This window comes from Kogia breviceps, chromosome 4 (assembly GCF_026419965.1).
Source record: "Kogia breviceps isolate mKogBre1 chromosome 4, mKogBre1 haplotype 1, whole genome shotgun sequence".
NCBI lineage: Eukaryota > Metazoa > Chordata > Mammalia > Artiodactyla > Physeteridae > Kogia > Kogia breviceps.
The window spans coordinates 123,347,083-123,374,445 of NC_081313.1; the positions used below are offsets into that span (position 1 = coordinate 123,347,083).

General features: G+C 40.6%; 1 protein-coding gene across 3 annotated transcripts in view; it reads right to left on the reverse strand.

Moving 5' to 3' along the window:
- Window positions 1–27,363, reverse strand: part of PPP2R2B (protein phosphatase 2 regulatory subunit Bbeta) — a 438,713-nt gene that overhangs the window by 89,507 nt on the left and 321,843 nt on the right. For all 3 annotated transcript variants that reach the window (XM_059063014.2, XM_067031872.1, XM_067031873.1), the window contains 3 exons: window positions 21,042–21,139; window positions 17,903–18,068; window positions 11,763–11,875 (listed from right to left, as the gene is read on the reverse strand). In XM_059063014.2, coding sequence (XP_058918997.1) covers window positions 11,763–11,875; window positions 17,903–18,068; window positions 21,042–21,139 — 377 coding nt within the window. The remainder of the gene's footprint in view (window positions 1–11,762; window positions 11,876–17,902; window positions 18,069–21,041; window positions 21,140–27,363) is intronic.

Here is a 27,363-nt window from a genome sequence, read left to right on the forward strand (position 1 = left end):
AGATGCTCTTTGAATTTGGAAAGCAAATTATTATTATTTTTAAATCAAGCTTTCAGAAGTTTCTAAACATCTGCATGTTTGGAATTGAAAGGGCAGGATAATTGGATGAAGTTTTCACCTTGTGGCTGGAAGTTTTGGCATTAAACAGACAATGTCCTCATTTAACTCAAAGTCACAGAATTCTCAACTCCTGAAAATAATTAGAGGAAGTGGGCTCACAGGGCAGAACAGAAAATGTTGAGAAGGGGTTCAGGCAGTGTTTAAATACATAACAGGACTGACCGTGATGTCAGGCATGGGTACACGAGGTTGGTGCTGTTACTATTTTCAAATAAAAGCTGGTAGCCAGCTAATTCCTCACTGAATTATAAGCCCATATGAGGGCAGGGACCACACATGACTCTATATGTGGAACCTTTTTTAATAAATGCAAATTAGATAGATGATAGCTTATACAGAAGGAAACATTTATGAACAGTAATGTTTTTTAGATTGGTTAAAGGGTCATTTCTGTTTCAAGAAGTCTCTGACAATAGGATAAAGCCCACATTGGCCCAGGTGGGTGTGAACCATTGCTATTGGGAGGCCAGATAACATGGTGGTTAAGAGTGGGGGTCTGCAGTCAGACAGTCAGGGGTGATCTCTGGTTCTGCTACTTGCTAGCAAACAACCTTGCACTAGTTGCTTCCTCCGTATGGAGCTCAGTTTCCTCATCTGGGAAATGATCATAATAGTTTTCATCTGAAAGGGTTAAGGTGACGATTAAATGAGGAAGCATGCAAAGTGTCTGGAATAGTGTCAGGCACCAGAAAGTTCTCAGTTAATGTTAATGAACTTGTATGTCAAGAGGGAGGCTCTGTTAAGGCTCTTTCTCCATCATGGGATTCTGAGACTGGAAGGCAGGAAAATGGGGGTGGAAACGCTGCAAGGCAAACCCCTGTTCCCTGACCCAATTCTTTCAGTCAGTATCTCCCAAAGTGAGGTCTATCGCTGTACTACTAAAAATAACGGATCCCTGAACTGTTTGCTAATGGTCCATGACAAGATAAGGAGCTCGAGCCGGAATCAGTGCACTGCTTCATCCATTGAGAAAGTCTTGCTATGGAAAATAAAAGTGTCACCTGAACTATACAGTGGATTAGTAATGTGAACGATTCATATTCTGGTACAAGCTCTTTATATTGTTGTGGACCGACACTGGGCCAAGGACCACGTTCTGAGTAAAATGTTAAAAAGAACAGTAATCCCATAAATTGCGAAAAGCGTTTTTCACGGTCAGTTAGGTTTGGTGGAAAATAATGCATGCACTATATTTTTCTTAGACTTTGATATTGTACATTAGTATATTAAAGGTCTTGAGAAACCCCAAAGTAAATAAATTTGTTTAAATGTTTTTAAGCTAGGAATTATCATATTTTCCTGAGCAAGAAACATTTGTGAGCATGTATGTATGTGTATTTTTACAACCGCTTTTAACATTTTTTCTAGTAAAGAACACGAGCTCAACTGATCATCTGATGAAAATAACAAATTACAAGAGTGTGATCCACTCTCCTCCATTCAACTACATACAAATCTAGTACCTTTCTGGTAGAAATTCCTTTCCTACTGGCTCAATCATTCTAAGGAAACTGGAGAATGAAATCTTTTTCCAGTTGATAACAATCTCCTTTAACATAAAACTACCCTTATAAGATATTTTCCTCCAACCAGTTTCTTATACTTATGCACCAAAGAAAAGAAAGTATCTTCCTCTATACACTAACCTCTAGGGAAATACTTAAAACCTTTTTCTCTGGTAAGGACCGGTATTTAAAATCAGTACATCAGTGGAAGTCTGGTTTGCAATGTACTAAGATCAAAGTGATCTTGTTTTCTACTGAACTTGACTCCAAATCCATTTTGTGTTAATGATTTTCTAGAAAACTCTTATGTATAATGAGCAGAGGCCTTAGAATTCCTCTTGTGATTTCAAATGAGTTCACTGCAGAACTTGGTAGCAAAAGGGACCTAGGCTCATATTTTTGATCTCTATTTAAATAAGTACAGTTGAAAAACAAATACTATAAATCAGCTCTAGGCTATGTTAACATTCTAGGCTTTCCTGAACAATGAGCTTCTTTGGTACTTTGTGCCCTGTGCACGCCTGCACACGCACACACATGCTTGTGTAGTTTCAGGGGCTGGACCTCACACCTCTTACTCCAGCAAAAGTGAGCTCACATTGGAGAGCCAGGACCTGGTCTGGGGACAATGTCTTTCCCATGACACTCATAATTCAGATAATTCCATCTGAAAGATTCAGAAAATGGAGATACTTTTCTTCCTCGAATCATTCAATTAAGCCCTGGATTTTCCATTTACTCTAAAAGTATACAGAGAGCTTTTTAAAGGAAAAGGTGGAGAAAATCATTTAATAACTTCTCTTTTGAGAAAAATCCATCTGGGTCAATGTGAATTAGGTTTGACCGAATAACAAGGTCCTTGCTTGCAAAGCCTGGAAAAGGTTGGCAACCTGCCCCGGCCTGACCAACTGACCCACATCTCCAAAATTCAGACCATTTAATGACCAAAGTCAGGAAGAGAGAATGGGTCATAGTCTAGAATACTGTGCCTCTTGAGCAGGGATTCTCAAGATAAACTGCACCAGAGACCATGGAAACATTGACATTTTCTTCCCTAACATGATCCTTTTCTTCTTCTGGTACTAGTGGACTTCTCAGCTTCCCACTGTCATTGAGTATACCTGTGGGGAGTGTCATTTACTAGTTCCTATCATATTCGAGAAGCCATGGCTGCCTTCCAACGGGCAAGAGACAAAGAGAACTTGATCTTAAGACAGGTATAGGATTCTGCTTATATTTACATTTATCTTGGATCTAGTTACTACATGGTAAATGCAGCACAACAAAGGTAGCTTTGAGATGAAAGAAAATATTTTATTGTCAGTGAAAAAATTCTGAATCCAAGGCAGCTTTGGAGAGCCAGGGCAAACACACATTCAAAATAAAGCAGAATGGATTACTGGATTCACTATTACCAAAACTTAATGCTGCTTTGAACTTTTTCAATATATTCATCAGAATTTCCTGAAACTCCTGGTTGTCCAGGTGAAAGACAAGATGGGAAGGAAGAGGAGAAAGGTAATAACATATATCAAGCAGCTGGCAATCATAAGGCATCACACCAGTACTGTCAACACATTACTCTATTTTATTAGCATGACCTCTGTGGGAAGAATGTAGGAAAAGTTCCATTTTTCAGATGATGGCTGAGATGTGGTCAGAGCCCTAGCCCTTTCTTGGAGGCTCTGTAACATGGTGTTAAGATCACAGACTCTGGGGTCAGAACGAACCTGGTTAAAAATGTGACTCAGCCCCTTAGTAGCTGCAGCCCTTGGGGAAATAACTTCAGCTTTCTGAATCAAATGTCCACACCTGTCAAATGGGGATAAAAACAGTACTCAGCCCATAGGACTGCTGTCAGGCTGAAATGAGATGGTGCTTGCATGCACCTAGCAGAAGGCCTGGCAAATAGTGTGTATTTAACTAATGTCTGCACTATTGGTACTGTTACAGCACACTGGTCATTAGGTGGGCTGCCCCCCAGATTTGACCAGGAGTAAGAGGGGGAAAGAACCTGCGTTATAATGGGCAGAGCTGAACACACAACCCAAATGTGCTTGGCTTGCAGAAGCTCACTCCAAATCAAATTACTCACTCAGTGTAAAGGCAATATTAATGTGACCCTCAGATTATTCCATATAGAGCCTTGAGGTAGGAGGAGGGAAGCAGGCAAAGGAAGAACTTACAAAATCAAATCAGAGAACCTCCACTTTGGAGTGGACCTCAGTGGTCACTATGCCAGTGGTCCTCAAACCCAGCTGATCCTCAGAACTACCTGGGATACAGCTGAGAACTGTGGGTAGGTCCCTTGGCCCTGTGCCTGGACATTCTGAATCAGTCAGCTGGGGATGATTTAAGACATTCCTAGACTCTGATGATCATCCAGATTTGGTAAACCATGATCTAATTCCATGCATCCCTTCTGCTTCACCTTCCTCCCCAACAAACAAAACGGAAACCCCACCTGGGCCCGAGGTTCCCACAGCATCTACCATCTCCTTCATGGTTTCTTCTCTAGTCCCTGTTTACTCATATTTTAGTTTATACCAAATATTCAGATGAATATATCAGGCATTCTATTTAATACAAGAGGCATGATAGTAGTATGGATTTTAGAATCATAAAGACATGAATTCAGGGACTTCCTTGGTGGTCCAGGGGTTAAGATGCCATGCTTCCACTGCAGTGGGCACGGGTTCAATCCCTGGTCAGGCAACTGAGATCCCACATGCCATGCAGCGTGGCCAAAAAATAGAAGAAAAAAAAAAAAGAAGCCATGAATTCAAGTCCAAGTACTACCACTTACTAGTGTCTGACCTCAGGCAGGATGATTAACCTCTCTGGCTTTGGTTCCCAGATCTCTGAAATGAGGTTTATTTTATTACCTTCATTATAGGTTTATCCTGAAGAATAAATTAGCCAACATATGGAGAATCCCTGGAACAGAGCAAATGCTAATTCATGTCCGCCGCTCTTATTATTATTTCAGTTAGTTCCATTGCCTCACATTGAACCCAACTAATGTGGTCTCACTGAATATTAGCCAAAGAACGGGACAGGGACATCCACAAGTGTCACCCCTAAAAGGCAAAACATGTCAAGACACTGAGGCTTGGTGGTGAGGGTAGTGCCCGGGGTTCCTGTGGAGTGCTTTCTGATCCCATAAATGAAACCCCATGACACAGACTGATAGAATCAGATAATGATGGCAATCAATAACGATAACAGAAATTATTATTTATTCTCATAAACACAGAGTACGTGCATCCTGCTGAGTTACACACATCACATGGCAGCATTCACTTGTGCGGTAGTCAATCAACGGGGGATTGCAATAACCCCTCGCTGAGACAGGAGGGGGAAGGGATGGAGTGGAGGTTGAGAAATTACCCACACCAGAGTGACACATTCACAAAGTTAATCTAATCCAGGGGCCGTCCGGGTGCCACTGAACGCATGTGAATATGGAGTAGCCTTGATTGATTCTGCACTGCAGTAGCTAAACACTTCATTTTTATTTGCAACAAATATAAGGAAAGGAAAGCTGAAGCTGTAAAAGGATTGCCTATGAAGCCCCTAGAGCAGCAATACATCATAAAATGAAGTCTAGAAAAATTAAAAATGGGTAGGGGAAGACTGTATCTGTGTCCTAAGAGGCCTCCGTTGTCAAGCATAAGCCCAAAATGAAAACCTAAGGCAGTGATGGCCGATCCTGACTCAACCAGTAATTTGCCCTGTTACTGGCCTGGGGTTACCCATTCTCCTGGAGGGAGCATCACCAATGGTCACCACAGAGGCAGCAAAAAAGCACAAAGGCTGTGTCTAGACCCAACACATTTGATTCTCAGTTCTGCCTCTCAGAGCCTCAGTTTCCTTTTTTCTACTGGGGATAATCACATCCAGATCACCAGAAATAGGGAAACAGCAATTCATGTCCTACTTGCCCCCCAAGATCCTTGGGAGCATTAAATAAGAACCCCCCCCAGCATGAAAGGCCATCTACCCCTCAAGATGCATGTTGAAAATTCCTTCCTGGTCCTATATCTCTCTCTTTCTGTTCTCTCTCTGAACTGCCATGGCAATCTTCTGTGCTTTTCTCAGGACACTTACCCGATCCGGTGTTTCTCAAAGTTTGGCCCAGGGATCACCTGTGTCAGAATTGCCCGGGGATTTTCTAAGGGGGATCTGGTCAGTGTTGTTACTGAGTACAACTCAGACCTTCTAAACCAGAATCCTTAGTGATGAGGCCAGTGCGTGTGTTCTAAAATGTATCCCAGGAGACTGTGAGGGACACTGTGGTTTGAGAACCACTGCTTGAATTAATTTCATGTTGCAGCGACTTGCAACATTCCCCACCTGGTGCCTGGAGGACAGAGAGCATGTTTCACTCATCTTTGTAAGACCCGCTCTGTAGTATGTACTTTGCACATTGCCTGGTGCATAGAAGGCACTCAATAAGTAGGATAAAAAATACATTGAAAAGTTCTACGTGTCAGATGCTATTATCCTCATTGTTGTCTAGATCAAGGACCATGCAATAAATAGTCCTGTATGATGGTGAAAAGCAGGAGCTGTGGGATCAGAGACCTGGGTTCCATTCTTGGCTTTGCCACTTATTATCTGTGAGGTCTGAAGCCAGTGCTTACCTCCCCGATCCTCTGTTTACACACCTATAAAATGGGCATGATGCATAAGCCATAGGATATTGTGATGAAGAACCAACTGTAAAATGTACAGAAAACTGCTCAGTGTGGAGTCTGTCCCTAGAAAGGGCTGAATCAATGTAGTTGCTTTTATTGGTAAACGTAAACCAGTGGTCTGTTTAATCAGTTCTCTAGAAAACAGATCAGGCAGTTAAACTAGCTGTTTCACACAAACGATCATTTCTGGGAAAAGAGTGTGTTTAGCCAAGCTGTCTAATCCCATGACCTATTGGCAATAATCCTCAAGACGTTCCCTTCAGAATTTGGAGCTGGTGAACGCTCATGTCGATTTGCCACGGTGTCTTAGACTGTGGCGAGGAGGGTGTCTAAATTGCCACCAATGGGATGTGTAAACATCAGGGTCACGCTAGGTGGAAAAATTTTAGTCCAGGAGAGTCACAAGCATGTGTGTGTCCTGAGCTGACAGAAATACAGAAGCAGTCACCAGCAGAAGGCATGTGTGTAAAAACATGATATAACTGAATCTTTTCTCTAAAAAACAGCACATCCATTGTGTGCTCAACCTGTGGCAGAAAAGCCTTTGCAGCCCTCCACTCACCCCTGCCCTCCACTGCCCCCAAAATCTAGCTCCTACATTAAGAAAGCTTTGCCGAAGAATTCCGAGAGACACTAATAATGAAATTCCCTTGCTCTGCAATCATGAATTAGTATTTTCTTAGGATATAGCTGTAATGAATCGTAATGAAAAGCATCAGATTTGGGGTCAGATGGATTAGGTTTGAATCCCAGCCCCACTACTTACTAGCCATGAGATCTTGAGCAAACAACCGCTTGTCTACTCTGAAACTCAGTTTCCACTTCTATGTAATCTATTCATTTGACAAACACTTCCTGAATACCTACCATGTGCATGAGCTAAAGGAGAGAAGACGCATGGTTCCTGCTTTCACGGAGCTTACATTGCAGGGGAGGGGGAGGGGAGGCCGACAGTGGACCAATGATACATCTGGCCAGGAGGAAAGTTAAGAATAAAGGGGCAGGGTAAGGACATCGAGAGTGAACAGGAAGATGTGAGCGTGCTATTTCCCCTACAGAATTCTAGGATAGCTTCTCTGAGAAGGTGGCACTTAAGCAGAGACTTAAATGAAAGGAGGGAGGGAGGCTTTGGATGATCCAGAGAGGATAACAGAGCCCCAGAGAGTTACTGGTAGGACAGAATGATATAAGGGTATACAATCCAGCACCTGGCATAGAGTAAGCACTCAAAAAATGTGGCTATTATTATTATTAATATTAGCTGTAAGGAATATCCATTAGAAAACTTGAGTTCATTACATCCCCTTCATTTGGGGGAGTTATGGTGTCACAGGTTGGGAACTCACACCTTCCAGACAGACTCTGTGTAACTCTTTTGTAACTGGTTCAAAAGCACATTTCCACCTGGCCTAGGTCCCCAGGGCACTGGCAGCCAATCCTAACGAGGGAATCATAACTCCAGGCTCATTCTGCACAGATAAGTATGCTATGTATGATTTCTCACCACCCATCTCCCCTCCTGGGCTGATTAATTTACACGAACCATGAGTTTCCATTGCCAGGAAAGGGCTCTGAGGTCTTCTTAGCTGTGGGTATTGGGAGGTTGGAAAGAAGGGCATAGAGAATCTTGCTAAGTGGAACTACATAAGACCTCAAGGTGAGGTCAGAGGTCAGAGGCATGGAAACTCCATGTGTGTGAATGCGTGGGTGAGAGAGAAAGAGGGAGGGAGGGAGGGAGAGAGAGACACATGCATACATCCTGACCTAGAATAATAATGGCACTAATTCTTAAGAAAAGCATTTAAAATGCCCAAAGTATGTGTCCAAGTTGAAGAGTCATAGCTCTTGATTTTCAATCCCAGCTCTGGAACAACCAGTTGACAGACAGTGGGCAAGTCATTTTCCCTCTCTGAGGCAGCATCAGGTTGAAGGGCTCAGTGTCCCATAGATCAAGGTTTGTTGCTTAGCATGATCTTGGGCATCTTACTGAAACTCTGAAGCGCATCTGTTCAATGGGTATTTAACAGTGAACTGTACCTCATGAAGTAGCCAATGCAGATACAGTGTGCAGCATGGCGCATGGCATATAGTAAATGCACAGTAAATACTAGATCCCAGCATCTTCACCTGCCTTCCTACCTGGCTGGTCTGAAGATGAATCAGGGAATTAAGTAAGTAAACACTTGGTGATAAAAATGGTATTTTACAGCTTGTAAGGTGTTATTATTAAACTATCATCATGATTATTGCTTTGAATGTTATAATATTAGGCAGGAGATGTAGTGTCCATAGAAGTGCTTCTCGAAGTCTCTCTGGGTAATGAGTGATAGGATTTGAAAGGCTATCTTGCGTGAAAAAAGGAAAAAAAAAACAACCACATTCATACTTTGAAAAGCTGAACCTCCCAGCACTGAAACAGAACAGTGTTCATTACTCAGTGAGGATTAATTAGCTGTTGGGTATTATTAAACATTCTCACTCTCAAGATCCACGTAGAACTGGAAACTATGAAAGTGAATGAGAGGTAATCATGGAGGAGGGGAAAAAAAAGCTACAATTGCTGGCAATGCAAATGTCAAGAGCAGAGCATGTTAGTAAATTATGGTCTGATTAATATCACATCAGCTCATCCTCTGTTTGGAGTCATTGTTCTGAAACTATGGTTTTCAGGGTTGCCTGGTTCTTCTTCTACCACCAGGATCAAAAAGAAAGCAGGCTGGCCTTTTCAGTGTTTGCACTGAAAGAACACTGGAGTGTGGATGTTTACACTGAAATGAGGATACTTGAAAGCCTAGGAAGGAAGACGAGATGAAATCAGATACGAGTTTTACAATATGATAGCAAATGTGCCTCATGAGCTGGTACAATAACTTGAAATGACTGAAAAGGAACAGAGGCTCATAAAAACGAGAGCGTGGAGGAGCCTTAGAGATGATAAGAGTCCAGGGATAACAGATCCCTTTGTCTCAACCACCAGGGGCTCAGGATAAAAATGCAGATCCCTCTGGACCACCCAACTTGCTGAAGAGAATCACTGAGGCTGAGTCCTGGGAATCTGCATTTATAACTGGCACCCATGGTTGCAGAACCACTGACTTTGTCCAGTCCTCTGCTCAGTGGCTTAGTAACTAAGCAGGGAGAGAAGAAATGAGATTCATTGGCCCAGGGTCACAGATGGTTAATAAGGATGCAAGAACCAGAACTGGGGTTTTCTGAGTCCCAGACACTCCTCTGGGCCTCCTTCCATGTTTGATATGTACAAGTCCACTTCATAACATCACCGTGTCACTTTGGGGACAATCTCTGTTCTAGTGGAACTTACAGAGAGTCCTTCTCTCTTCTTCATCATGGGGATGGCATCCTCCCAGGGGCTAAATACAGGTATACAAAATCCCACTGGATGCATGGACAACTGGAATTCATAGTGGGGACTACAGATGGCATCTGAGAAATTCCATCCACATAGTGAACAAGAGCAAGGTAACACTTGGGCAGAAGTTCACGTTATAAACTCCCCAGTGGTGCCTAATCCACCTGTTTTCTCCATACAATTGCAAAGTCCTGAGGGGTGAAAGACTATCTTGTCCCTTTTGTATCACCAGTACTGTGCTTGCCACTTGGTAGACATCAGTGAATAGCTTGAGGAGTGAATACAAGAGTATAAAAAGTGCATGAAGAGAAAAATGGGAATTTTCTCAAACACATAGGCCTACTATCACTAGGGGGTAATAACAGTCATGAAAATGATGATGATGAGAGTAAAACTAAAAACGATCAGCAGGAACTAATATCACTGAGTGCTTTCTCTGAGTGAGACACTACACAGGCTCTCTATCACACACAATATTGTACTGAATCCTCACAACAATCTCAGGAAGTAGCGACCATCCCTCATCCCTGTTGTGCCGATGTGACATGGGAGGCACAAGGACTTTAAGTAATGTGTCCAAGGCCACCATCCAGAAAGGAATGGAGCCAGAATTCTAACCCAGGACAGAGGGACTCAATGTTCACACTCTTCACTGTTCTGCCCTCCAGTCTCAAAACCTGTGAGCATTTAGAGCATCGACCCAGTCTGATAAGGTAAACTTGTACGGCTGTTCTCCAGGTTGAAGGCATAGGCGGACGAGAGGAAACAGGGCAGCCAATGCTTGTTGGCCCAGAAGAAGCTCAGTAGAAGACCAAGTACCCATTACTACTGGGTACACACATGACAGCCTAGCATTATGGGCCGCAAAGAGTCTGTGCTCAAAACGCATCTGCTGAATAAACAGATGAACAAATGAATGAATGAATGAACAAACCAACAAGCCAGCTAATCAGGCACACGATGATCTTTCAGTTCCCACATGTGCCTCTAAATATAGGGTGACAACCTCTTTTCCCCACAGGTATCGATACTTCTATGTCTCTTCGCAGTTTTTGGTTTTCAGTAGAGCTGCTGGCATCTGAAAGCACATATTTTACCCAGTTCTGAAAGTGGCTAGGGGCCAGGGCTGGTCCCAACATGTGCCTGGCTTTACAGTTCACAATGAACACTCCAAACTAAACTTATCACCCAGTCCTAAATCATTTTAATCTCTATCTAGAGAGCCTTCCTTTAAAAGTCTGATTTTAGAAATCCATTTTTAACACCATTTCCCTAACAGACACATCCCATTCTCCCAGAACCAAATATAATTTCTCCCTCCTTTGATCAGACTGCAACTCTCTGACTCTCATTAAACTTATCTTACTCTAGTTAGTGTCATAAACATTTGCATATTAGTCCTACCCATCCTCTTTCCTTACCAGACTGTGCTTTTCTGGACAGCAGAAAGGAAGCTACCAAGACTAATAGTAGAGTTCACTTCTTGAGTACCAGCCATGAAATAAGGGCTTTCCATCCTCACTGCACTTTAGCCTCGGAAGCCCACACACAGTAAGGTACTAGGTTCACTGTTTTGCAGATGGAGAAACTAAAAATAACTTACACGACTGAAGTTCAAAAAGGGAGTGACTATGTGAGAGCCTGGTAAGTGGCAGAATTTGAACCCAGGCCTGTTTGATTGAGAAGTTCATGTTCCGAATCACAAGACTCCAACTTCCTATCTGGGTAGTCCCATGCCTGTACCTTGAAGGTGCTCAAGACATGTTAGATGATGCAAACAGACAGAGGCTAAGAACACAGTAATGCATGGCAGGGACCCTGCAGGCAAGTCCTCAGGGGCAAAAGGAAATGTGAATTTATACTCATCACAGGTTGGTACCTGTCCTGCTCCTTCACCTACCACCAGAGACTCAGGTAGGCGGGGTCTCTGCTTGATTTCCCTCCCTCACACCTGAGAGGGGCAACCTATAGCAGCAGCCAGCACGCGGCCAAACTTCCCCTCCACTTCCCCTGACCCTGGTTGCCAAGGAAACTGAAAGAAGGTGGAAAACCAGCCATTGGGCTCACCCGCAAGGTTGTGATGGTGGCAGGATCCCGGAGCCGGCCCTCCTCATCTTTCAGATTGTAGCCTTCTGGCCTCTTATCACGCTCGCTGACTTTCCACAGCTTCACAGTTTTATCTGCGGAGGGCAACCAGAAGAAGTCAAAATGACATTGAGAGGAAGCCGGTAAAGGAGTCTTTTTTTTTTTTTTTTTTTTTTTTGCGGGACCCAGTTGGGGGCTGTTGCAGGAAGAGGTGAAGGTCACGATGGAAGGGACTGCTAGGGAAACCGGCTCATGTCAAGGGCTTCAGTGCATAAATCTCAAGGCCTCTGAAGGCAGAGCTCATGTTTTAAAACAAAAACATTTATTGTGCTGAGACAAAAGGTTTCCCTGACAATGGGCTGTTAAATCTATAGCTTACATTTAAATTGGATCATTCAATAATAATATGTCCTGAACACTGAATAAGAGTAGTCACAACATATGTAGAATTATAATGATGTAACCATGTTAGCGCTTTCCATGGAGAATTTACTTAATATTCATAATAACCCTGAGATGTAGGTCCAATTATTATTATCCTCATTTCAGCATCCCACCTCACTAAACACTGTCCCTAGCATAACCGGAAAGGCCCTCCGTGACCTGCACCCCTATGTCCTCACACTTTATGATCTCATTGTCTACCCCACTCCCTGTCACCTCCTGTGCTCCTGCCACACGGTTTCCTTACAGCTCTTTGTATAGGTTAATCTCACTCCAGCCTCAGGGCTTTTGCACTAGCTGCCCTTTCTGCCAGGAAAGCCCTTTACCTTCCTTTTCACAAGATTTGTTCCTTCACTTTGCTCTCCTCTGTTTATATCCCAACCTCAGAGGGGGTCTTTCCTAACCAACCTACAGAAAGATGTTTTCCTCACCGTTCTGTATCCCCTCTTCCTGCTTTATTTTTCGTCAGAGTACGTTTCACTCTCTGGCAATTTAATTATCTCATCTCCCTCACAGTAATTTAAATATCTTTGGAGGCAGGGATTCGGTCTGTCTTGTTCCTCACTGTATCTCCAGCACCTACAACAGTGCCTGGGGCATAGTGGATGTTCAAGAAATAGGAGTTGGATGAATGAATGCATCTCATTTACACAGTGCATCTTGTTAGCAGTACTCAGGGAAGTCAAATGAGAAGGAGATTCATCCAAATGCTTTCCCCTTGCAGTCTCTTTTCTGAGTCCCCAGCTGGAAATGACCTTTCTCAGCTTTGTACTGTCCCAGGACTCTACACCACTTGGTGACCCCTGTCATTCTCTACAGCAATAAAACAGGGGTGAGGACTCCAATGCCTACAAGAGGTAGGCAGTGCCCGGGGAATGAGTGAAAGGGGGCAGGGCATCGGGGGAGCTGGAGATGGCATGCCCCACCTGCAGGCTTTTGATTCCATCTTTTAAAAATTGAAGTAGAGCTGATTTACAATGTTGTGTTAGTTTCAGGTGTACAGCACAGTGATTCAGATATATGTACATACACACACACACATATATATACACACAGATATATATATATATCTATATATACTTTTTTCAGATTCTCTTCCCTTATAGATTATTACAAAATATTGAGTAGAGTTCCCTGTGCTATACAGTAGGTCCTTGTTGGTTATCTACTTTATATATAGTAGTGTGTATATGTAATCCATTTTTTAAGGAAACATGTTTGGGCCAGACAGATCATGTTTGTGGTTGCATGCCTTTGTAGGCCTTTCTTATCAGATCCTGCGTTCATTATTTGTTCTAACTTCTCTTCTGGATGGCAGACACTCGGCTGTTCCTGTGTCTTGCTCTGTGCCTGCACAGGGTGGCTTTGGAAGCAGACAACGTTGGGTCCTATCCCCACTCCAACTCCAGCCACCACATGGCCGAGGGCTGGGACTCACCTGCAGTAGGCACCTAACTAGTCTTTGGGTGACAGACAAATAGGAGTAGCAGATAAAGCAGGAGAAAAGGTACAGAGTGGCCAATTAAGTTTGAATTTCAGAAATATGAGTACATTTTTAGTATAAGTATGTCCTCAATACTCCAATCTTACAAATAGAGATAGTTCTCTACGCCTCAGTTTCTTTATATGTAAATTGGGGAAAACAGTGTCGTCCTCATGGGGCTCTTTGAGGATTAAATGAAAGAATGCATGTAGTGTTTAGCCCAGTGTTGCACTTCTAATAATGGTTCACAAATAGCAGCTGTTGTTAGAATTAGCAAACAGGGCAACTGTTCTGCAATAATAAGACGTTGCTCTGACAGCGTGAGCTTCATCCCATGATGATGTCAGCACACCTTACTTCCTCTCTGTAAGGCTGTCAGGGGAGGAAAGCCGCCCCTGTATCCTGCCTGTATTAGGATTCCCTTGCTCCTTTGCCCCTCATCTCCCTCCTCCATCTCTCCTTGGCAAATGCCTTGTCCTCAGCGGTCTGAAATGCACATTATGAAGTGGGCTTCCTGCAACAATTTGGCTACTCTAACAGAGAAGGGCCCCTGTTTCCTAATATGTGGGCATCACTTGGGCTGGTCATGTCTGCTGGCACGCCTGTAAAGTCTACTTAGTATAAGATTTGTGCATTCAGCCCGGCTTGTACTGGGACAGAAGGCGAAGAAGCCTTTCCCAGATGTTGGGTTGAATTTAGAATTATCTATCTATACTCTTCTGGTCCTACCCTCTCTGAATATAGGCTGCATAATGACCTGCTTTTTAGGGTGAGAAGATGAAACATGGGCCATATTTATTCAGTCATTTGATTAACTACTAATCAGAGATCAGAGAAGATTAGCTACTGTGGCTTAGAAGAACCCAAATCAGTGAATTTTAATACTGATTATTTTCTATTGCTGGGCTTTGGAATGTATGTAGCCCATCCGAACTGCAAGGCAATTCTTCTCTTATATTTTTCTTATTAGGAATGATAAATTGCTATACAGAGAAAGAGAGAAATTGGAGGTAAAACATAAAGAATAAAGATCCCTAAAATCCCTGCAGTCTGGGACAACCATTGTTAACATTTTACATAGTTCCTTGTAATATTTTTTCTATGCATTTTTTTGAAGAGGGGTACAAACCTATAATAATATCTCACATATAGATTTTACATTTCTCATTTTATTTTCTTCTTTTTATTACACAACTGGTACATAAAATTGTAGAAAATGAACATAAAAATAAAAAAATTAAAAACTCCTTCAATTCCAGTAGACAAAACAACTACTATGAAAAATTTATGTATATCCTTGTATTACATTTGTGTGTGGAATTATATAACTTTTTAAATAGCTTTCAGTAGTTGTATCATGCTATACATAGTTTAAATATGCTTTTTTCCTAACTATTTACCTATCTGTACCAACATCTATTTCTACAAATACATAATGTATAATAGTGGGTATTAGTTAATAATTAAAGGTCTAGTAATGGGAGATTTATTAATAAACTATAGAAAAAACCATACAAGGGAATACCATGCAGTCACTGAAAATGTTATGGTATTTTAGGAGAAATATTTCATAATTAGGAAGATATTTCTGTTACTGTGTTATATTATTATATTAAAAAATCTGATTGCAAAACAGTTATAGAATATGTCATATTTTTGTTAAGAAACAAACAGATTTATCCATGCCTCTTTGTTTTTCTCTTTAAAAGACATTAATCGTGGTTCTCTCTGGATAGGAACACTTTCCTTATCTTCATTTTGCTTCTCCGCATTTTCTAAATTTTTTACAATGAACATATTACTTTCATAGCATGAAAAACAAAGTAAGTATACCTTTTCCTCTCATCATAGGAATTAAGATAGAAGTAGACATTCTAGGTAAAGCAATGTGTCTTCATCTGGCAAATAATTTTAAGGTCTATCTTTACAACTGAATGTTGGTTTTATTTTTCATTAAAATTTCTAAAACTGGGAATGTATTCTAGCAGAAGATAAAAACTGTACCCCGCTATAATGAGATAAGCACAATTTTTTTAAAAAAGATAATTGATGGTGAATTCAATTCAATTCCCCATGGTTGGGATGCCTGGAGTTATTCCTGACTTTATTATCACACAATTTTTCTTAACTCAGTAGCTTGAAGCTTTCTGGATAAAAAAGTCTGAGGAACATGTGGCTGTTACTATGAGTAATGGCTTTTTCTTTCTTCTGGCTGGCTCTCTGAGTAGTTTATCATTACTTGTGGCAGCTTTTAAACACAATCTTATCATCTATCTTCATTTTCTCTTTTGTACAGTAATTCCAATTGTCTTCCATTAATTTTTACATGTTAACCTATTTGGCTTAAGGGGGATTCTCAACCTCAATATTAGTATAAAAAAGAAAATCACATACGAGCATGGGAATTTTTCTTCTAACAATCGTTTTGAGATGCTGTTGGCATATGAAATAGCATCCCAAATGGGAAGATAATATCCTTGTTAATCAAAAAACTATTTAAAAACTCAATTAACAGAACATTATGCTATATAATTAATCTTCATTGCATTTCACTGCTTTCCCATCCCCCCTACAAAGTAGTTAATATGTCTTTTATGTCTTTGAATTTTATTGAAATAATCAATAGGCTAAATTTCATAATATAAAGTAAGCTAGCTATAGGAGATAATCAGACGCTTTTTCTCTGCCTAAAGTAATTAAGTCAAAATCATCAGAAGTTTCTTCCATTCTAAGTTGTGTTAAATCTGCTGAGCCTTTGAGGGAAACTTAAACAAAACTAAAAGGGAAGAGACTGAAACAAATTCATGTGGCTTGACTTTTGGGAAATCAAGATCAAAAAAAGTAAACAAAACAATAAATGAGAAAAAACTAAATTACTTGGAATCTGGAAAAACAGATGAGTGGCGATCTGGTCATGTTGAGATAAGCTATGCTTGAATAACCCTAAACTGGCTATTTCAGAACTGTTACTTTATAGAGTTATACACTGGCTTTTTCATTTGAGGGATTTTTTTGGTTCATATGCATTAAAAACTCCCCCTCCCATTTTTCATAAGATTAAAATAAAACTCATTGTAAAAACTTAGAAAATAAAAACAATAAAAGGAATAAATTGACAAGTCACCCATAATGCACAGTCAAAATTAATCATGATAAGCCTTTCAGTGTGTTTCCTTTCAGTCTTTAAAAATGTTAATATATGTTTGATCATAGTATATACACAGTCTGCATTTTTTTTAACTTGACATATGAGCATTACCCTTTCTTAATAAATGGTGGAGATAGGCAGAAAGCAAATCCCTTGTTTCTTGATTTATATTTAAATGTATACTCCTCAAAGACACACACACAGGATGATGAAATGAATCACTCTCCAGTTTATTTGCTTGGGAGATGGTGTTTAATTTGTATATACTAATCCTCTAATTGTTATGCTATTCAATTATCACCCTTTCGTATATGATTTTATTCTGAATTGTTTTGAGTGTAGATGGCCTCTTTCACAGCAAGGGTATTAAGAACTTTTAGAGTTGGTAATTCCACTGTATAAAGGTTTACAGATTAATACGGAATCGGCTTCTGTGTTCAACCCCTAACATTCTCTCTCTCTGACCTATTTATATCAACTCTCCCTAAACCAACAAATGATAAAAGAAGAGTATGAAGGAGAAGGGAGCAAGAGAAGAAACCATTACTTGATCAGTTTTTTGATTGGGTCCCCTCCCTTCTTGACCTACGTTTCTACTAGAGAGCCTGATTGTGTCAGACAGGACATCTGCTTTCCAAACCCCCAAATATATTCAGGGATTAATAACTTCTACTGAGTATGCCAAACACACAGGGATGGCATGTTTAGTTTCCTGAAATGTGTTCCCAGAATAACATTCAGTAAATCTTTAGACAAGAAGTCACATTCCAAAAACACCTGGAAATAATCTGCATTAGTCAAAAACTACAGATAACAAGTCTCACATAATTTGACCATAAATTTGTTATTTTTAAAAAAGAATAAGTACTATTTACTGAGGGCCTATTCTCTGCCAGGCATTCTGCTAGGCATCTTGCAAACATGGTTTCTAAGTTTTTCAACAGTCTGCAAGGTAAAAAGGAAAATGGAGGCTAAAAGAGATTGAAATATATGGTTTGCTGACTGTACCTCTGAAAATACCAAACAAGACAAGTCACCTCCACATACCATTAGTAGACAGAAGGAAGTAGGCTGCATTCTGCTGAGGGAGCCATCTTATTTTATTGATTTTTTCTTCTATTTCTAAACTCTTCAGGTAATCGAACTCGGGTTCATGGCTCTGGAATGTGCTGTAAACATTGTATTCACCCCTACGATGAACCTGATTTTTACTCTGTAGGAAGGGAAAAGAAAGTCACATGAAAGATTAAATCACATAAGCCAACTGCAAATTCACCAGCTCCTTCCTTTTTTTGACTAGAGTCATGAGGGGTGGGACGGGCAGGCCGTATCCAAGCGGGCTGAGGGCAGGGCTACGACGGCCATGGGTTCCTCCTTAGCTCAGTGCCCTCAGGCTGTTGATCATGCACCCCTGGTGGTAAATACTGACACCTTCAATATTTACAAATTTTTACTTATAAAGTGTATACATAAACTGCTGCATGTCTTGGACACCCTTAGGAGTGAGTCATCCCATGCTGATGTCCATACAGACGTGTATCAATCCTTTAACAAGAACACAAAGCTATAGCATCTGCACCTTTCACTGGCCTTTTAAAATCTCATCAGATCTTCATAGAATCTCTGAGAGGTACACATAGCAGGGAAATGAACAAAAGAGGCTCACAGAAATTAAAATGACTTCTCAAAGGTCACACAGCTTATAAGCAGTGGATCTCTCCCTCTCCTTTTTCCGACATGAATAACAAAAGACGTGAGTGCAGAGATGACATGGGAATCATTAGGAGAACGATGAGACTTTACACTGGCTTTCCCCCAGCACTGATTATGCAAAGTGCACACAGCAGGAACTAAATAAATGGTGAGAGAACAAAACATAAAGGAAGGGTGTGCAGAAAGGGACAAGAGAAAGAAGAAAGGTGGACAGGAGGAAAAGATGGTGTGAAAGAGAGAAAGGGAAGAAGGGAAAAGGGGGAGAGGTTTGCACTTTAGGACCTAGTGACCAAGAGCCTCAAGATTCAGGCTTTGGAAAACTGTGTTCAAAAATTCAAATCCAGGTCTTGCTAGGCATTTGTCGTAAATGCTTGACTCTTAATAAAAGGCTCAATTAAAAAATTTTTATCTCTGGGTGGATACTGAACATTCAAACCCAAGTCTCAATTTACTGATGGGTGATGGCGCTGATACCCAGATGTTAAATGCGCTTGTGAGGGCACTGAGGTTCCTTGAACAAATTTTCCAGGACAGCACCTCTTGAGGATTCATGCACAGGAGCCACCCATGGGAATCAAAAGGAGGCCTGACCTAGATGTTGTCCCGTGGCTGTGTTTCTCAAGCTCAGTGTTCATTCGACCCCAAGTCTCACCACAAAGCTCAACATTTAACTGCAGGTTATTATCCTCAACATTTATTCCTTATTGAACAAAACCACCCTCCTTTGGAAAATGTGTCCCTCTTCTTTCTACTAATGAATCAGGCTCCCCAAATATTTCAGTAAATTAAAATAGGTGAAACCTATAAATACCTAATGTGAAACATGGAGCAGAATATTACTGGCAACACCCTGCCTTGGGTAATTTATGCTAAACAGATCCTCTGGTTTCTCTTTATCATCACTATGAACCTAATTGGATTTTTTTAAAAATTGAAGAAGAAGGTTTGAAAAATCAATTTTAAAAGGACTTTAAAGGCTGACATACTCACTCCTATCCTGTTTACTGCAGAGAGAGCTAGTCCACCTGAACAATAAATTTTTACGAGTGTTGATTTGCTACCATCCAAATCAGACTGTCAAGTGTGTGTAGGATGTGCCAGACCAATTAGCACTAGGCAGCTCTGGAAAAGCAGGAAAAATTCCAGGTCACAAAGAGCTATTAGTTCCTACTTGCCAACAACATTTTCGTGTTTCCAGGGCCAATGGAATAGGCTGGGTGCCTGATTTAATGCTTAACACTTGAATTCATACAGAACCCCGAGGGATTAGGATGCCCTTATAGAAATTAATTGCAAATAATGTGCAATTACCAAATATATCACCTCTAAATGAGGCTTTCCTTTTTTGAGGGGAGGTGGAACACAAATGACTTTGAGGCACAAAGCAGGCTTTAAATTGCTAGGGAAGTCTCTTGTGAAACCTCCCTCCTGCAACGCTGTGCCGGGTGAATCTCCGAGGCAGGCAGTAGCAGATGGGAGAGTTACTTGAACACAGACTGGCCTGCTGGAAGCTTCAGGACCACGCCGGCGGAGGCCAAGGAAATCAAATTGGGCCATAATTTAATTCTGACAGAACAGAAGCAGACACCAAAAAACTCAATTTATATGAAAAAGAGAAACAATTCCTAGTGGAACCCAACTCTCAGGAAGAAATGGGCTTTTCGAGATTCACCGGGAGTTAGAACTCCTGCTCAGAATGCATAGAGCATTCAGCTGCAGGGAACTTCGTGTCACCTATAGTAAAGTGTGGGCTACATGCCTTGCTCAGATGTCATTTTCTGGGATTTCACTCCCTTTGGTAGGGGGAGCTACCATTTTCTTCTTTTATTTTTTTATGGTTAGCAATAAAGTATTTTTAATTAAGGTATGTACCTTGTTTTTTTAGACATAATGCTACTGCATACTTAACAGACCACAGTATAGTGTAAATGTAACTTTTATATGCACTGGGAAATCAAAAAATTGGTGTGACTTGCTTTATTGTGATATTCCCTTTATCGTGGTGGCCTGGAACTGAGCCCACAATATCTCTGAAGTATGCCTGTAAATTGTATGTATTCTCTTCTGACCCAAGTTATCCTTTTCATATCTGTTGGGGAAGGGTTATACTTTTTATCCTAGGTATTCTGTGAGTTGTCCCTGAATTTAAACAGCTAGAGGAGGATAAATCCCACTGAAAAAGGAGGCGTTACACTCAACAAGCACCCGTGGAATTTTGCAGGTCAGATGAGAAGTGAGGTCGTTTTGAATGTGCAATACCCAGGTTTGGAAAGATGAGACCTTGCCCAGAAAAGGCTCTATTTTCCGGTGCTTTTGTGAGCCTGAGTGTGTAACTACTGATGTTAATGACTTTTTGGCAGTTTTAGTTTGCAAGCCAAGGAGCAAGGTTAAGGGCGACACAGGAGGATTAAGGAACAGCGGGAGGCCTTCTTTAAAAGAAGAAAATGGATATTTTGCATTCACTGCCACTTACCTCCTGCTCTCGTTGAAATATTACAACCCGACCCCCCTTGTCCCCTGTCGCTAGTAATTCTCCCGTGTGGTTGAATTCTACCGTAGAGATAATGTCAGCTGAAAAAAAGAAGACAAAGGCAATTTAAGTAACTGCACACTTACTTTGAAACGATAGATAATAGACATATTTTTCCGTGCATTTAAGGGCTTAGGGCTTTGTCTCTGCAGTGGAATTTACAAGGATTTTGTGTTCTGTATTTTAAGTGCCACTAGAAGTGGCACTTGGGAAAGTAAATTTCCTAGATGCCCACCCTGCACTGTGGTCTCTAGGAACAACTGGAGAGAACAAAAGGAAAAAGCACATTCAGATCCTTTTGTTTTGGGCAAGAGAAAATGAATTTCTTTACAGCTCAGGGAAATGGCAATTTTCTTTGATAATTTCTACCAACCACAGGCTCTTTTCCCACCCATGTCCTTCTGCATTCCCCTTTCTTCTACACCCAGAAACTTCCCCAAATGAGTTTCAGTTGTGGAATCCAAATGAGGGCTGAAGACTGAGGAAGAAGGGGTGAGATGCTTGAAGCTCAGACACCGAAAACAAAGGGGCGGATCACAGAGGAATTGTCAGGAAATCTCCAGAGCTGGAAATTCAAGGAGGGACCCCACAAATGCTCCCTTTTTTCTGGTGAGCCCAACACACCCTTCTGGAAGAGCAGGGCCTTACTGCAACCCCAGGAGAAAGGTGCTGAGAAAACAGGGTCACAAGGTCGGAGGGAAGAGAAAAATTTGTACTCTGTATTTCTTTTTTTTTTTTAAGTGTATTTTTTTATTGGAGTATGATTGCTTTACAATGTTGTGTTAATTTCTGCTGTATAATGGCGTGAATCAGCTATATGTATATCTATATCTCCTCCCTCTTATACTCTGTATTTCTAAACAGAGAAAATACACAGGCATCAGGAACTCAGCTCACAGATAATTGCTGAAGGAATGCCAACCTGCCAAGTCTTTCTTCAATGCTGGTTACCCCCTGAGGAACAGGGACAGGTAAATTACCTATGATTGGATTTATTAGGGCTATTTTTAGAAAAATGTCAGAGGTTAATTCCTCTGCAATTATTCCCCTGCAGGGCTCCAACAATTGCTACCGAGAGTGCAAATGAGTTTAAAAAAAAAAAAAAAAAAAAAAGGAAGCAGGGGAATTATGACTGTGGCCTTTGACAGAAGTACATTCTGAAGATTATGTCCATGTAAGGAAAGCAAAGGGGAAACAGTGAGGTGGAAAACTAAGGCAATTACGCCTGAATAATTCAAATCTCAAATCTTACTTTAATATCATCATTTCAGGATTTTCTTTGTATGCCTGATTGATTCAGGTAAGTAGTGTAAAATTCTCCACTTTGCTTCTAACTGTCCTTTTCCATACATGAAAAAGCTTCAAATGGTCATTCTTTGTGCAGAAGGGAAAAGAATAAGGCATAAACCATAGGCACTTGCAAGCCAGGTACATTTAAAAGAATAATTCATGATTTCTGTTTTGGCATCTTAGATAACTGACCCCAGTGGTAGCAGATTCAAATCCTACAGGGCCACGAGGGGACGTGGAGTGAAGTAAACCAGGTGAAGTAGCAAGCTTGGGTTCCCTCTTAAAAGACAAGTGGCTACTCAGTTTAAGCCAACTGTGACTATGAAATATTACCTGTGTTGCCAGATATTCTGAATTTTTTTTTTTTAAAGAAGCTGGAAATCCAGAATTTTATGCAAAATCACCTAAGTTTTACATATTGGCAACCAATTATTTTGTTCATTAAAAAAAATATAATCTTGTCTATCAGCTAAAAATGGTTTGTGGGTCACCAGCTTCTGACTTCTGGTCTCTGGAGTCTGCCTTCAGAAAAGGCCACCCCAATCCTTACTGACAATCTCAACTGGACATCCCATCCATTCACTCAAGAAGACCCCTACAAATGAATAGTACCTGAAGGAAACACAAAATAAGCTGCATGGCTACTCAGTTCCTGAAGTAACTTTAGAAGGCCCATTTCTAGAACAAGTGCCCAGAGAGGAGCATGCAAACCCAGCAGAGCTGGGAAGCCAGCCACCCGGAGTGAATTACCGGCCACGTTCCTTCATTAGAGTTTGCGTGTCTTAGCAAAGCATGTTCGTGTACAGAGGAGACAAGAAGGCTGTTTAATGTTTGCAGCCGCCTCAGAACGCCCTGGTTGAAAAGCACTTGAGTGCTAGGATACACTTCTAACATTAGTTCCTGCTTCTGGCTTTTCAATGAGAGGCTAGCCATGGGGTTATTCACGAAGCTTCCTGGCTTTGGGGGAGAACCTAAAGCAGACAATGCTATTTCTTTTCACTTCCAGGCTTCTGTCAGGTACTAAAAAATGAGTCAAACACCTTACAGAGAGAAAGACAAGTGAGAAGCAATGAGAGGGTGATGAGGAGACCAGGCCTGGGGGTTAACAGTGCCATACTCATGTCTTTAGGGCTAAGATTCTACTTAAGGGCAGCTGAAGCCCCTCCTCTCAGCAGCTGTGTGAACACAGATGCTGGAGTTCTAGTTGGGTCCCAGGGCTAGTGCACTGACAACAAAGAGGTGGGTCTTCCCTTTTGGTGACATTGAGTATTGGAAGGAAGTGGTAAGTAGCTCTTTCCAAGATCAGCCTCTGGCTCAGTTTCTAAGAAAATGTCTTTTCAAGGGAAACAAAATTCAGTCTCCCAGGGATGACATTCATATTGTCTTTTTGCCTGGACTCTTTGAAAATGTCTTCACTCTCTCTTTAAGATGCACAAGGTCAAAACAAGGTAGGATTCAAGCTCAAGTCCAAGCCACATGATCCAAGGCAGTATTGTTAGAACTTTGTACTACGGGATATCAGGCATGGTCCCAGCTATAAAAATACCTCCTTCATTTTCCAAGTGTTATCATTGTTTGTGCTATGTCTCCCTCAAGAACCTTGTCAGAGAAAGGTTGACTGGTATGGCAGGATTCTGAAATTCCTTAGTCTGTGGCCAAGTCCTTGCCTTTATTTTAACCCTGCCAGGCAGGTGGTCTGTATATTGGGTTGTTTATATCTGGCTACTGTGTGCTTCCCTTCAGAGCATATACATTGCAGCTCAAGTTAATACCTGTTTTGAACTTTTATGTTTCCTGACTCATTTATTGTGGCTAAACCAGTAGGTGTAACCAGAGAATTTTACTGCCCTATCCATCTCTGCATAGCTTTATCTATGACTGTTCAATAATTGATGCAAAATTCATGAATCACCCCACATTCCAATTTCAAGATACAGAAACTTCTGATACAATAATCCTGTGCTTGCAACATGCTCTTGGTAGAGCAGTTTAAATTAGAAAACATACAATGCTCAAAAGAACATGATTTTTGTTGAGTAGAGAAAGAGGTTATGGAGATAATAATAAACTAGCAAACTTAGAAACGATAACGTCACCTGAAATCATGGTCAGCAGAAATCAATTCATCAAGTTCAATTAAGGTTCAGTTCATCAAGTTCAATTAGAGGACATTTGCCTTTAAATGATAAGTGTGTATGACAACTCATTTTCTTAAATGCCCAGCTGAATCATGCTATTATGCAAAAAGCTATAAACTTGAGCATTTTCTCTCTGTTCTATAAAGATGTGAATGAAGTGCATGTTTTTGACTAAAAACAAAAAGCAGAAGCTAAAAACAGTTATAGAGGTCAAATGTAGTTAACATGATTTTTTAAGGAAATCCTGGGAGGTATGACGTTTGCCCTGCTCCACATCTATTTGTGCTGATTTAATTTCCACAAGATGGTGGCCTAGTAACCCCATTTCTAGTTTAAAAGGCACTGATAAGATCAAGTTTTTCATTTTTAAAATCAATCTCAGCATCCTTCAAAGGTTCCAGACTAGTAAGTTCATACATAAAGTTTCCATTTAATTGAATAATAGAAATTGACTTGGCAATTATATGCATGTGATTGTGAGGCTAAAGAAAAGGAAGGACCCCCTTGTTCATGCCCTAATCTCCCCCAGTATACCATGCTAGGCTGGAGTCTATGCAATGCCAGACCACTGGGCTGAGTACTAGTATTGGGTGATTTTTGATAAAATGATGGCTCAGTGTAGACTTAGGACCTAAAGCCAAATCCTCTGATGGGACAAGATCTCACTGACCAGGTCACTAGCACTGGCCTCTCAGCATCAATCATAGGGATTGAAATGAGACAGTAATGCAGTTTAGCCTTCAGAGCCCATTAAATATTGTATCTTTCATCTTGGAAACATCTGGGAGATAATACTATAAAGTCATATATGTACTTTATCAGCTGACTAGTTCTGCACAAGCAATATTTGGCTTTCTTCCTGATGAGGAGGTCAGTTCTAGCAGAATCTGCTTTTCCTTCAGCTAGGATAAGGATATCAGCAAGAATGGAAAGTAGTTTTCCGAGCGGATGACAATGGTGAAATGATAGTAGCTGCCAGAAAGTTTGTGTTGAGAAGAATTTGGGAGGCCACTTCCAGGTCAAAGCGCTGTGATTAATTGGCAGTGGCTCCTGCAGTGGGGGGAGGTGACATGTGGAGCCTTTGTCACTGCTGTATAGGAGTTTCCGGCTAGATTGGCCTTGACTTTGTGGATCATTAAACAAACAGGATTCTTAGGCTCCCTGGAGGGAATTAAAACTACTCCTTCCATCTGCATAACACTGTGGACTCCTTGCATTCTGGTTCACAGTCCAAAGTTGGCATCCATTTTCTTGGATAAGGTTTTCCCTGGTAAGTTTGGATCACTGAAATAGTACATTGGAGTATATTTTCCACCAAAATAGGGGGGGAAAGGAAGTCTGATTTTGGCCAGACAAGATATACCCAAGTACTGCTACTGGGACCATGTCAAAATGGTCATGTTGAAAAGATATTAATATATTATAAAATTTAAAAAAAGAATCAGGTAATAAAATAGTATGTGTCAGATGACCTCAATTTTGTTAAAGTATTTACATTTTAAAATATGTTTTTTTAAACTGGTAGAGTAATATATACTTACTAAAACTTCCATTAATACCAAGATGATGATTAGAATATAAACTGAAATATCCCCCAAAGATAATAATTAACTCCTATAAATACACACACAAATAATCATAGGAAAAAGTCCGTCAGGGAGAGTACAGGATGATATTGTTTTGGGGTAGGACGTGGAAGACTAAATAAATTTTTTAATAATCTTCTAATTTCTCAATATTTTCTAATTTTTTACCTTGATCATAAATACGTGAACAATTTCTAACTTTTAAGCAATTTTATTTGACTTTCAAACTGAATATAAGATTATAACATTTACCTTAGTGACTTTTTATTTATTTTTAAATTTCATTTTATTTAATTTTTTAAAACATCTTTATTGGAGTATAATTGCTTTACAGTGATATGTTAGTTTCTGCTTTATAACAAAGTAAATCAGCTATACATATACATATATCCCCATATCTCCTCCCTCTAGCATCTCCCTCCCACCCTCCCTATCCCACCCCTCTACGTGGTCACAAAGCACCGAGCTGATCTCCCTGTGCTATGCAGCTGCTTCCCACTAGCTATCTATTTTACATTTGGTAGTATATATAAGTCCATGCCACTCTCGCACTTTGTCCCACTTTACCCTTCCCCCTCCCTGTGTCCTCAACTCCATTCTCTACGTCTGCATCTTTATTCCAGTGCTGCCCCTAGGCTCTTCAGAAGCAATTTATTTTATTTATTTTTTCTTATTTCATATATATGTGTTAGCATACGGTATTTGTTTTTCTCTTTCTGACTAAATTCACTCTATATGACAGACTCTAGGTCCATCCACATCACTACAAATAACTCAATTTTGTTTCTTTTTATGGCTGAGTAATATTCCATTGAATATATGTGCCACATCTTCTTTATCCATTCACCTGTTGATGGACACTTAGGTTGCTTCCATGTCCTGACTATTGTAAACAGAGCTGCAATGAACATTGTGGTACATGACTCTTTTTGAATTATGGTTTTCTCAGGCTATATGCCCAGTAGTGGAATTGCAGGGTCGTATGGTAGTTCTATTTGTAATTTTTTAAGGAACCTCCATACTGTTCTCCATAGTGGCTGTATCAATTTACATTCCCACCAACAGTGCAAGAGGCTTCCCTTTTCTCCACACCCTCTCCAGCATTTATTGTTTGTAGATTTTTTGATGATGGCCATTCTGACTGGTGTGAGGTGACACCTCATTGTTGTTTTGATTTGCATTTCTCTAATGATTAGTGATGTTGAACATACTTTCATGTGTTTGTTGGCAATCTGTATATCTTCTTTGGAG